General features: G+C 39.2%; 1 protein-coding gene across 1 annotated transcript in view; it reads left to right on the top strand.

Moving 5' to 3' along the window:
* The window catches only part of SLC6A2 (solute carrier family 6 member 2), a gene marked incomplete at both ends in the record, with an annotated part of 72991 nt that overhangs the window by 19836 nt on the left and 39453 nt on the right, over positions 1-13702 (top strand). The window contains 2 exons of the mRNA XM_082005860.1: positions 4481-4612; positions 8959-9196. Of these exons, the coding sequence (XP_081861986.1) occupies positions 4481-4612; positions 8959-9196 (370 nt within the window). The remainder of the gene's footprint in view (positions 1-4480; positions 4613-8958; positions 9197-13702) is intronic.

The raw sequence follows: 13702 nt of genomic DNA, 5'->3' as shown, positions 1-13702 counted from the left end.
GATACAGAGATAAGCTTGTATTTCAATTCACCAACTGGGAGATCTTTGTTTTTAGAGATCTTGCACAAATACTGGAAACACTCCTATCTGAAAATATACTGCAGTATTTGCTCAAAGTTTGTTGTTTTAGCAGACATACCCACCAGTTAACATTTTGACTAGAATAACCATGGTAACAAATGCAGAAGCCTAATGAGCACAAGTAGTTCAAAGTTGTTTCAACTACCCCTGGCCTGGCCTGCTTCTTGTATGTGCATCAACAAATCCTTTTAGGATAAAAGCAGCTGTTTAAATGCTCTTTTTTCAGTCATGAGTAAATTAATGCTTTTTTCTTTCTGGTATTTAAAAGCGAGGTGAGACCTGCTTGTAGGATAGAGAGGAGTATTTAGAGCTGTATTCCTCTTTGCTTCCCACCCCCTAGGATGCTGTGAATGCTGAAGAACAGAGGGAGGAAACACTCTTTGTGTGGATTCCAAAATGAAGACGTTTTGGCACTAAACACAGGAATGCAAAGCCTGTCTTGTATTTTGTCCTTCATTAATTAAATGTAAAAGTTTAAAAAAAAAAAAACCTTCTGTGTAAGTTTCTGCTTGAAGTTTCACACAGATGGTTCTTGTAGAAGCTGAGGGTTTGACCTAATCTAGTTTTGCATATGACACAGGCCATCTTAACTCCATGTGTACAGTGGTACCTTAAGGGATGTATATGGATCTCATGAGATCTGCTAATAGAGGGACGTAGCACTTGACAACAGTCCTAGGCCAGCCTGTGGCTTTTGAGCTGCATGTGACTCAGTAGCAAGTCAAGTATGGCTCTTAGGCCAGGGCTGTATTACAGATGTTAATTACTTCAGATTTTTAGCTGTAAAGGCAAATTAGGAACCATTAGGGATTGCTGAGAGTGGTATTGCCTTGTGGGATGCAGCTGTGTGCTCAGCCCCATCCCATCAGACAGTGGGGGAGTAGAATCCCCTTGAGTGCTATCAGTATGTTACTGCCAATGCAGCGATCCCACAGATTGCATTCCCTCGGCTCTCTGAGGTAGGTAGATCTTGGCAAGCGAGTCTGAAGTGTTAGCCAGACTGTGTTGTCCCTAGGAGTTCAGCTGTCTGGGCTATATAGATCTGACCAGCCCCTTGGATTCAGGCAATTAAAGCATAGCAGTTTCTGTGGCCAGTGGCACAGGTGGGAGTGGCACAGCTGGCACCCTTCCTAACACATTTTGACTTCATAGACCAGGTAGGCATTAACAGCAAGGCTGCTCCTTCAGAGAATCTGGTATGATGCTCAAATTCACACCAGTGGACCTAAAGCAAGAGGCCCACCAGGATGCTGATTTGCCTTCTCCCTGGCCCGCAGGATCTTCACACAAGCAGGACGGTATGAAGTCTCTTTCCAAACAACACCTCTTGTTCATAAGACACTGTACACAAACCAGTATTACAATGGAGCCCCTGTGCAATCACAGAGTGAGGTTGATCATATATCACCCATAGGCTGATCATAACCACTTGCATATCATTCTAGTTTGCAGCAATTTGAATGATACTTTGACCATCATTTATTTTTCTTTGAAGTGCCCATGATCTCAGAAAGGGTTCAGTGAACACCATGAAGTTTGATTCTGGATATTGGCTATGAAGAGAAGAGCAAATATCAAGATATTTACAAAACACCTGACTCTTTGGTATTTTTTACATAATCACAAGCTGCTAAACAAGAAGTTTCCAGAAGTCTCCAAAACATTAAGTCAACTTAATGTGACTAAGCACCCTTACTTTGCTATTTATCTCAATTTCAAAATACTTCAATCATTTAGTTACCTGGAAAGTAACCCAACTATGAAACCCTGCCATACTGTGGAACTGCTCTTTACTGAAAATGACACCACACCTTATTAATCCCTTGCGGGGGCAAGGCGGGGGAAGAAAAAAAGAAAGAAACCTCCTTTAACTAAAGCCTGGGATGACTCGCAGCCAAATAGATGACACTTTAGCAAGTATGCCTAAGTACAGTACACTTCACAGTTCATCATGGTATTAGTCATACTTAAAAAATACATATTTTAAACTAGCTTTTAATACATAAGTCCACTACACATCTCCAGGATTAATTTTCTCAAACACAAATTTCCCTATTCAGTTTGTGGCATCATGTTTTCCGCAGTCTCTTGACATTAAAATTAACCAAAGAGCACTCTGTGCGAACTCTGTATCTCCCAAATACAAGCTAGGTTTGTGAGTCGGCTCCACACACTGTAATACTATCAAAGCAAGACCAGCATGGCACTTACAAGACAGTAAAACCACCTAAAATATTTTTTTAGATACCAGATATAGTAAAACAATATGTAGTACCAGAGATTGATTTAGCTGAGTATGTTTCAATATTGATCAGAGCTCAGAACTGCAGGGTATCAAGTATTTGTTGAATACAATTTTTTTTTTTCTCTACAATATTCAAACCTATGACAGTTCAACATGACAATAATAGAAAGCAGCTTATGAACAAGACTGAAATATTATTAAAACACGTATCACTGGTACTGTAGTAGCTTATGTGAATGCAGGTTGCATTCACACTACACTCCATATAACATCATGAATAAGAAGATTCTTGCCCCCAAAGTGATATAACCAACATATTTCAACTTTTAGGATACATTCTCAAAGCTTTAAACTATTCTTTATTTCTGTTGATATACCTTGTTTCTGTTTCATTGCAAGGTTTCAACTTTCAAATGCTTAAACTTATGACTGAATGCCAAATAGACTGTCCTTACCATTATGCTACAGCACATTACTTTTAGAAGTAGATTTGTGGATGACTACAAGAACAAGAGTTTGGGTTTTCGTTCTTATTCTCCAGTATACACTCAGAATTCCCTCTCTGAACAGTCATACTAGGCAGTTTACACTAGCAATATCTGTGAAAAGCAAACATGAAAGGTAAAGGAGCAACAACTATTCAGACTTTTAAAAGCACACCAGTAGTTTCAGAAGTTCTTTTAAAATATGCAATTCATTCTGCTTACTGGCATGTTTTAGATAGCTGCGGTCATGCTATCTAAATGCTATCTATAGCTTTTATAGGCTACACATACCTTCTGTAAGTTTATGTATTTAGAAACAATGGGAACTTACTTCCTTTTGGAAGGGAAGTTTTCAAATTCCTAAACCAGTACAGCAGATTTTAAAGGCTTGTGAAAGTTCCTACTACTTGCTGTTGGGAGAAATAGACCACTGCTGCTGTTTTTCTTTTGCTGAACAATTTAACCATGATTTTAACAATCTAATTTCTTTTTCATATGTAACTCTTAAGGACAGCAGTCAGTTTTTCAGGATATGCAGTAACTCTGACAGCTCCCTATTTATCAAAACAATCTAGTACTTCTTTTATACAGACAAATTTTACATAAATTGAACTGTTCTGGACCAAGCTAGCTATGCAATAAAATTAAAACTACACTTTAAAGGTACCAGAAAGCAGAGGACTGACAGAGCATCCAATTATTAAACTATAATTGTTTTATAGTATCATAGGTAGCCATATGCTGGGGGAGTCTTCTTTCTGTGACCTGGATCATATAAAATAGCTAAAGAAATATTCAGATAGTTTCTACATTAGATGATCCTTTCGTATTTCAGGAGGCAATACTTTTTATGATAGTAGCACTGACACATCAGGATTCTTCCACAGGTGACAGTTTCTGTGGTATGAGCTCACAGGAGAATCCTCAGTCAAGAAAAGTTACATATTCCAGGAAGGTGCAAGCAGCCCCGGCACTGTCCTGCTGCAATACAAAGATGCTGTACTTGGGCCTAACAGTGAAACCTCATCCATGTTTCACATTAATGGCAATGAGTATCACTAGGTTGGAAAGGGGTGCATTGTCTAACACATTTCATAAGAATGAGGGAATTTATTATAGCAAAAACCAAAATATGCCATGGAAGCCCAAATTCCATATGACTAACCACTAATGATTCATTTTCAAGCCAGAGGTTCCTGCAGACACCTGACACAGTATGATTTAAACCACACTTACAGAAACTCATAAGGCATTTTTTCCCTCTGTTGCTGGCCTCCATGCTCCCTTTCAAACCTACTACACCAAAAAAACTTAACAAAATTTTTCATAGTCCCCTTCCCTTTTAGCTCTGCAAGTGTGTTCAGCATCATTTCTTCTTCAGTTAGGGATTAGTTTTCAGGCACATATTTTTTTCCCTTTGAAGACAAAAAGCAGAAAGGGAAACATTAGGGGGAAATAGGAGCCATGGTCTACAGCTTTTCCCAGGGGTTCCGTCTCCAAGACCTTAAAAAAAATACGGGAAATGGACAAGACAATATAGGTTCTTCCTGATACCTCCTTTCTACTTCCCAAAGGCAGTGGCTTTGTCTTTAGCCAGTGAAAGTAAGCAACAGAGAAAACAGAATGTAACCAAAACATAGACTAGAATGTCTAATTATTCTCTTTCCAGGTGCTTTTCTTATTCCCTATATCCTCTTCTTAATCATTGCTGGGATGCCCCTGTTCTATATGGAATTAGCACTGGGACAGTATAACCGAGAAGGGGCTGCCACTGTGTGGAAAATCTGTCCAGTTTTCAAAGGTAAGTGTCCCTCTGCTCACTTGAATAGCACCATGAGGGTGCCACAGACTTGTGATCACAAAGTAAAGGTCTCTCATCTTTCCACAAACAGCATGATATTTGCTGACCTTTCCCCAACCCTTGAAGTCACAAGTCTTTTTGTTATCATAGGTGGCGCACAAAAGACACAGAAATCATCTTCAGGGTGATGGCTGAGGAGTGCAATGAGCAGGAGCAGTTCAGCCCTGTCTTCCCTTTCCCTTCCATATGGGGCAGTGGGAAGAACTGGCGGTGTGTAGGTGGACGGAGGGGTTGGCAATGCAAGCATTTAGAAATACCAAATCCCATCCAGGTCAGTTCAGCCCTGTCACCTCCAGTGGCTAAGATAACTACTGACTCCATTCAGTTCGTTGTGTGGAGCTTTCCCTGCAGAAGTCAGTGTACCACAGTAGCTAGAACACTAAAAGGGAATTGTGAAGACTGTAGTTCAGCCATTAGACTTGTAACATCACAGGAGTTATCTGTGGCTCTGTACCTCACTCTTCCTGCCGATGAAATGGGAGCAATGATTCTGACAGACTTTGTAAAGTGGTTTTCACATCTAGCAACGAAAAGCGCTTACTAAAACCTGAACATTATTATTGAGTGGTTTCCACTAGGGTTAACTCTCCAACATCACTGAATAAAAGGCTGTGGAATGTTGTCTTGTGCACTGAGTTGCAATCATTCTGCAAGGAAGAAATAGCCAAGGTTAGGTGTTTGGATACCAATCAGGGTGTTTGGCATTGGTCAAGGTTAAAGGGATCTCCCTGGGTGAAAGAAGTCATACGCTTTCTATATATGAAACAAATATTTGTTAAGGAGCCTCAAGAATTTTCTTAAGCATTGCTTACCAGCAAAAATTGTAAGTTCCCTTATATCCATATCAGGTTGCACCTAAAATCTTATGTAAAAGCCTCTTCAACACAGAGCTACCTGAAACTAAACCAGTCAAGATCAGCTCATCTTAGAAGCTTAAAATTCAGATCATGTTCATCCCGTGACTGACAAAAGCTGAGGAGCTTAACAATAACAATCCAAACTTGGCGGATCCAGTGCTTGGATATAGGTTACACTGAGTAAATGTTAGTCGTCTTTCTCAAAATACAGCTTTCCTCTTCAAGGAGTCTAGTGCCACAGAATAAGAAAACTACTTTTTTTTTTCTTATCAAACTCAAAACTCCCAGTAAAATTAGAGATATAATAAAAGGTAAATAAGTGAGCTAATAAAATATATGCCTCAAAATTTTAAAATTAATTAATCTAGATTTACCTAGCCCTTCTATAACACCTTCATGGGAGGCAAAATTCATCCCAGCACCTGGGAACCTGAAGACCCTTGGTCAATCAAATTCCTGCTAATATCAGATAATACCTTTGCATGGCAGCAACGATTTTAAAAACGTAACTGCAAAAATTAGACCTTAAGGATCTCGAAGTGTTTGAGCCAAATACCACTGTGTGCAGGGGTACTCTATCTGTTGACTTCAGTATTGAAAAGATGATGAGAAAGGAAAATAGAACTTATTTCACGTATAGTTTTGTTGACATTCCAGCCGTGTTTTTAAGCTGACATTTTCAAGGTGGACTAAACATACAGCGTCCTGGCCTGTATCAGGAATAGTGTGGCCAGCAGGAGCAGGGAAGTGATTGTGCCCCTGTACTCGGCACTGGTGAGGCCGCACCTTGAATACTGTGTTCAGTTTTGGGCCCCTCACTACAAGAAGGATGTTGAGGTGCTGGAGCGTGTCCAGAGAAGGGCAACGAAGCTGGTGAGGGGTCTGGAGCACAAGTCTGATGAGGAGCGGCTGAGGGAACTGGGGTTGTTTAGTCTGGAGAAGAGGAGGCTGAGGGGAGACCTTATCGCTCTGTTACAACTACCTGAAAGGCCGTTGTGGCGACGAGGGTGTTGGTCTCTTCTCCCAAGTAACTAGTGATAGGACAAGAGGAAATGGCCTCAAGTTGCGCCAGGGAAGGTTTAGATGGGATATTAGGAAAAATTTCTTCACTGAGAGGGTGGTCAGGCATTGGAACAGGCTGCCCAGGGAGGTGGTGGAGTCGCCATCCCTGGAAGTGTTCAAAAAACGTGTGGATGTGGCGCTTCAGGACATGGTTTAGGGGACATGGTGGTTCTGGATTAATGGTTGGACTTGATGATCTTAAAGGTCCTTTCCAACCTAGTGATTCTGTGATTCTGTGATACTATTGATTTTTAAGTGTTCTTATTATTAGGATATAGAAGCATAAGTTATTTGATTCTCAAAAAGTAATAAGCATTGAGTTTTATTTGTACCTTAGCACTAGTATAAACTCAGTACTTTTAAAGTTTTGACCAAATCTTCTGATAACATACACAGTTTACTGCTAATGTTTTTCAGTTGTTTCTGGGATAACTCAAATGAAAAGTACACAATCTACACAAATTTATAACAGCTTCTGTAAATGAACAGCACTATAGTACTAATTTTAGCTATGAACTCTAAGGACTTTACTTCTAATGAGAAGCTCTCATAAAGTTATTAAAAATATATCCCGTAACCTTTGCAACTCTGTTTTCATCTCTGCATTTTCCAGGGTCTATTTTAGAGTGTGGGTGGTGCAGCATTACTTTTAAGAAAAGCTAGACCTAGAAACAGGAGAGCAAATTCATTCCTGAACACTCCTATGATTTCAGAGGAGTAACATCTGAGATACATTTGATACAGTACTTTTAAATCTTGATATTAAATATCTATCATCGTCTTCCTGAATTGGAAGAATTTCAGGAACACTTTTTTTGAACAGAAATTATCTGATTTTCAGTGTAACATATATTATTCATACTTTTTTTTTTCATATTTTAACATTCACATTAATATTTAAGAATTATCCCCTTGGGCGATTCCCCCTCCACTCCATTGTATTGTTTCTAACATATCACTAGATTTTGAGTGTCAATGTACTGGATTCATTTAAGCACCAAGGATTTGAAGATCCAGTTTCATCTTTACTTTCACAATTTTTTCCCCAATGTTAGTAATGAGCAAATTGGTCCATGTATTGAAAGCCTCCTGAAGAGCAAAGAGTAACTTTGGTACACGCAGCAGTCTTTGAACGGCCAACTCCTTCAGGGTGAGCATCTGCTCCTTATACAAATTTTAAACCAAGGATTAATACTCTAAGCGTGTGCTACTTCCTTGCTTTATGAAGAAATATGAAAGCCTAATCTCCAACTGCTAGGCCTCCAATGCAATATCTCAAAAAAATTAAACTGAAGAAAATGAGAAGTAAAGGTTTACACTTAGGTGCTGTGACTGTAGAGTGATGACAGTCATAAACCAGCAGTAATCTCTACCTGTTATATGTAATACGTACAACTTTGGGGTAGGAGTCAGAGAACAATACTGTGCACAGAGTAAAGGAAGAATTATATGAGCCAAGGTAAAGCAAACTTCCTGAACAATTCTGGCAACAAACTTTTGTTCTGCTCTGATGTTAGTACCAAAGCTTCCTCCCAAACCATTGGAAGATGTCCATTTTCATGAGGAGAACACGCACTCTCTGGAGCTTTCTCGCTAAAGGCATCCTCCAAGCACACTTCACAGTATGCAAAAATACAGAACAAATGTTCAAATTCTCTCAAAAGAGAATGCTTGCAGTAGGGATTCTGTAATCCTGGGGAGATAATAAAATGGTTTGAAGGTCCACACACAGTTTAGCCCCAAGCTTGATATTCACCAAGATTTAGTGGAATGCTCAAGAACCACTTGGAGCCCCTCAGTGGAACAGCACAGCCTGTTTCATGCATGTTTTGGACCCAGTTACATGCTGACGGAAGCCAATCTGGAGAGTATCAATGGGAAAGAAACAGGAGAGGGATTGGTGTCTGTTCCAAACTAGCTCAGGGTGGGAACATGAGGCATAGGGAAATTTCACTTAAGTCTCAAGCTTTACTTTTCCAAGAGAACTTGCCAAGGACTCTCACATTCTGAAGATGAAGTGAGTTTCACTGCTAACATGGGCTTGCAATCTTCTGCATTGGAAGCAAATCAGCAATGGAGTTCTACAAGAGCAAACTTTGACACTGCACTGCTTAATTTTTTTTTTCTGGGAAACAACTGGATTTGCTAAAAGCCAGTCATTCTCCAAAATCATTAATGTAATTTTTTGTTTTAAGGTCAGTGACACTGTGTCCGCATGTGTGTATATAAAAGTAAAAAATTCCTTTTATTGGTCTGAAGATCTAAAATGAATTTGCAGCCATAGATGGCTGAGTTTTAACTACAGTGTTTGCAGATGCTGTTGCATGTAAAATGCAATGTATAATCTAGTTTTTCCTTTGTCTTTAGGTGTAGGCTATGCAGTGATACTCATAGCTCTTTACGTGGGTTTCTACTACAACGTTATCATAGCTTGGTCTCTGTATTATCTATTTTCATCATTCACATTTGAGCTCCCTTGGACAAACTGCGACAACAGTTGGAACAGCCCAAACTGTACAGATCCCAAACTCTTCAATGCATCAGTGCTTGGCAATGGTACCAAATACTCGAAGTACAAGCTCACTCCTGCAGCTGAATTTTATGAGTAAGTGTTGACTTGACTTTGCTATTTATTAAAAATTCTATGTCTAAGAGTACTTCCTCTGGAAGTTAAAATAGCTTAACATCCAGCCTCTAGAATAAGCATCAGAAGACTAAGGTTAAAACGCAGTTGTAATGGTGATTTGTATTTCTCTGTGATTAAGACTCTTGCCTCTGCGAGCTTTGGTTTCTCCTGTACAAATGCAGCACTTGCCACCGAGCAAGATGGAATTGGACAAAAGACGCAAATATTCCCCCATATACCACTTTTGCACGCAACAACTTTGCCACGTCAAGGAAACAGAGCAATATTCTGACAAAGACAACTGCATGCCAAACTGAGCTGACTTTAAGACTTTAAAATAGTCATTTGTTCAACAGGCTTGGCCTGTTTCTCTACTTGCAAAATATCTCAGAGCAGACCTTTCTTTGCTCAGCTGCTTCAATAGTTCAATGAAGTGATATGAAGCACTGAGCAGGAGGAGAGTGCCACAGCTATAGAAAGACGGGCTTTTTCTAATTCCTAAGCAAATGAGTATTCTGCAATATGGGCCAAGACAGGCAAAGGCACACTCAAATCAAACACTTGGAATCAAAACCAAAAAGGTATATAAATTAACAATTGAAATGTAAAACAAAGATATCAATCTATGTATAAATAATTGTATTATGGACCTGCATGGAAAAATGGGATTTGATTAGGATAAAGAAAGAAGGGTGAGCATCAAGCTAATTGAACCAGCTGTTGAATTAATTTGAATAATCAATTAGTATTTTTGTGTTGGGAGTAGAAGGATATCAGAGCACATGCCTGCTGAGCAGTAAGTCCAACTCTGTAGAAACAAAGGGACACCACAGTTGGCATAAATAACCTAGTGTGTGTTACACCATGCCTGGCTACAGCAGGGATCCTGAGGTCTGTGTTTATAGCTCTGAAACATTTGTGACTGCTATTTCTCCTCTGAAGACAACACAGTGGAAGATCAGTAGTGATACACAAAGTGTTGGCAGGGCTTTGGGTAAACTAAACTCAGTGCTTTGAAAACAATAAGGGGGGTTGAGTTCAAAGGAAATCACTACAATGGCAAATAATGACAGTTAGGAAATCTATTGCCCTTACAAAGACAATATATGATGTGTTCGGAACCCAAATGTAAAGATAGATCATTTATAGCAAAAGGCTATATACGCATGTAGTCAGTTAAAGAACCTGACTTTGAAGGGAACTATAAGAAATTATACATTCAGCATCTTCAAAGAACTGCATGATTACAGAAGTTTCATCTGAATGGCATTTAGAAAAAGGTTTTCTTTATAATTTTCTTGTGCTGAAGCCTTTGTAAAGCAAAATGCAATCCCTATATTCTTGTTTTGCTCCTTTATGATTTAAAGTGGTTCTACGCATTTTCTGTTACCACATCAGGCTGGGGGTATGATTTTTGACTTTGTAGTGAGTGAGGCTGTGCTAGAATCTATTCACAATGTTTTGATTTACTTCCACTGATATGGGGAACAGCTCAATTTGTGATTCTGTCTGTACACTGAAACTTGAAATATTAGGGTTCTTTCCTCACCATGAAATAGATTGAAGGTGCAGTTTTCAGAAGGTAAGAATAAACTGGGAATCTGACATTTCACTATGCTTTGATCCCTGAATTTTGGGGCCGTAATTAAGTCCCTAACCCCCATACTTATTAGCAACTAGATTATATTGCAAAAATGACAAGAATAACCACTCAAGTATCACAATGTGTAACATCTGCTTTGCCAGCTGTAAAAACAGGGAATCACAAGGGGCATTATGTTCACTTCTCCAGTACTTGGATTAGCTCATCAAGTCCAGCTGTACAGCTCAGGTGTGGACCCAAACTTGTGCAAGCTTTTAGTGTATTCAGATCCAACCTAATAAAGACAGACCAATTCAGAAAACAGTGTTCTTTTATATCATTCCCAGGGTCTTTTAACAACAGGGTCAGTAAACAGAAGTGATGTTGTACTATTAAATTTGCATCAGTATAGTGGGTTTACAAAATGATGCACCATTTTTGGATGCAGTATGTTAAGTAATAGTTCAAGTAGGGGTTTTGACTGGCTACATTCCCTCTGAAAACACCTTCAAGTAAAGGCTGAATATTTCTTTAAGAATATGTTGTGTCCTTACACCATATTGCATACTGCTTGAAAAACTGCTGAACTTGACCCGAGTGTTTGTGTAGGAATCACACCCAATTCTTCCTGGCACATAGCCATTAGTCACTTCTTAATCAACAAATCTTTGCCAGAGGAGAACGGAATAGTTTGCATCAGGTCAATATATTCCTTACAGCCATAAATCCTAAATTATCAACTCAATAGCTAATTGATCCTTCCTCAGAAATACTGTGGATGAATAAGAGTTTCTAAGTAACAGCATCATAAAGACACTGGTTTCCAAGTTCTACGATCTTCTATGGAATCCCAACCTCTGCACTAACACAACAAGGGATGATAATTAGCATTATTAAAACAGGGATTGAAAACAGCAATAGCACTGGTGCCCACTCTAAAAATATCATAGAAAGGGAGTGATTTTGTCAGTGGAGATGAAAAGAAGTTCCATTATTCTCCCCAGCACTACCAAAGCATACGAGAGACCATCCAGTTTGGAGTATTTGGGGCCACATTTTCAACCACAGTAACTAGCGTAACAAGAACTTGCTGCTCTTGTGTTACTGGGATGCACTGCAGCTTATGGAAAACTTGTTGAGGATGCTAAAGGCGCCCAAGCACTTAAGTCTTCAGCCTCAAGACTACATGGGAAGTTGTACAGCTTGAACTTTGTTCTCTAGGTTATACATTTACATCAAGAACATATGCAAACTTCTGCTTCCTAGTGGGCAGGCTGAACTAGAAGCAGGGAGACCAGAAACACCAAACATCTATTTTGTAGTTGGAGAGTGACTGAAAAGAGGTACTTCCAAAACAGGCCACAAGCAAAAAGCTGGTGTGATTACGCTTAAGTGAAACAGACACTTCTGCTCTTTGCACACAAAGCTGGCCTGACCATGAATTTAGAGTTGATTATTTCCTAAAACCATGCAGCTGCCAGAGCTATCTCCACCAGCACAGGAATAAACTGTAGGAAGAGGTGGGAGTACTGTGATGTGATAGTTCATCTAATACTTCTAGATTAGGCACCTCTAAATTTAACAGAAATATGCTGATTCTCACCACCTACATTGAGTGACAGAAGGGAAAACCTGCTAAGAATCTAGACCAAATCTTTCAGCTGTCCAGTATTTGGTGGGGAGGGAAAGCAGGGAGAAACCGCTATGCCTCAGACTCGGAAGAAATCACTTCAAATTGCAATTTCCCTGCCAAAGCAGTGACAGGTGGACTTTGACAAACATATTTGACTTTTGTTTTCAAGGCTTAAGAGTTGGGCAATAATTCTGGTTAAAGTGGTTCTACTCTTAGGCTTTCTAGAATCTTCCAGTTTACTAAGTCTGGTTTCAGTCATTCAGGCTTAATTCAGGCCAAGATCCCACCAATGTCAACAGGACAGTTGCTTACAACACCTTGGAATTAAACACACAAAAATGCAAAGGACCTTCTACCTTTTCAACATATGTTAAAATAATTTATTATAAACTTTTTTTGGAAGAACACAAGTGTATCACTGCAAAAAAAGTTCCCCTATCTATTCCATATCAGTCCTGTTTAAATACTTTATCTGAATACAGGCATACTTTATATTTGTTCTCTCTGCTCTTGTGTCTGGAAAAAGTTTCTTACCATCTTGCTTTCATTTACGCTGACAATTAAAAAATACCAGTTTGGAGGAACAAAAGCACTATTCTTCTCACGAGGTACTGTGCCTGTAAAAAATCATGATCTGTTGTAGGAACAAACTCTGGCAATTAAAAAACAAAACAAAACAAAACAGTGAAATTGTCAACAAATGTATTGAGCTATGACTGTTTTCCTTCAATAGTACATTTTCTCAGGGCTGTAATCCATTCTTTCTGCGTAAGAAATAAACCACATTTTTACAGGAAAATTTTTGTGCCAGATTCAGTAAAGGAAATTCACAGAATTCACAAGTCTGCTCAGCTGTGAGTAACTGCAAATAACTACCTAAGAACAAGGAATAAAGACAACATTCAGTCACGGCAGTGTAAGTCTATCATATTTGTGAATATAAATTCATGAGGACTGTGTGAGCCAAGAGTATCCTGAAAAAACCCTCACCCTATACAGCTAAGGTTACTTTTATAGATCAATAGGTTTGTTCTTTGGGGTACAAGTCCTCACAGGAAATACCACCACAGACCACAGGAAATACCACCAAAGGGTCCACATAGTTCAGTATCATGTCAAATGGAGTTATCAACACGATGTGCTCCAAAGGCAGATGCAGGAGCCTCTCCCCATAAAACAATTGTGTTTCTCTCTTTCCCCAAAAGAGAGGAAACACCACCTCAAAAGTAAGCATAAGCAATTCTGCCTATAAATGCTTATAAAAAAAAGA

The sequence above is a fragment of the Phaethon aethereus genome (assembly GCF_964289735.1).
Source record: "Phaethon aethereus genome assembly, chromosome: 13".
Taxonomy (NCBI): domain Eukaryota; kingdom Metazoa; phylum Chordata; class Aves; order Phaethontiformes; family Phaethontidae; genus Phaethon; species Phaethon aethereus.
The sequence above is the reverse complement of the archived record's forward strand: the minus strand, read 5'-3'. Positions and strand labels throughout refer to the sequence as shown.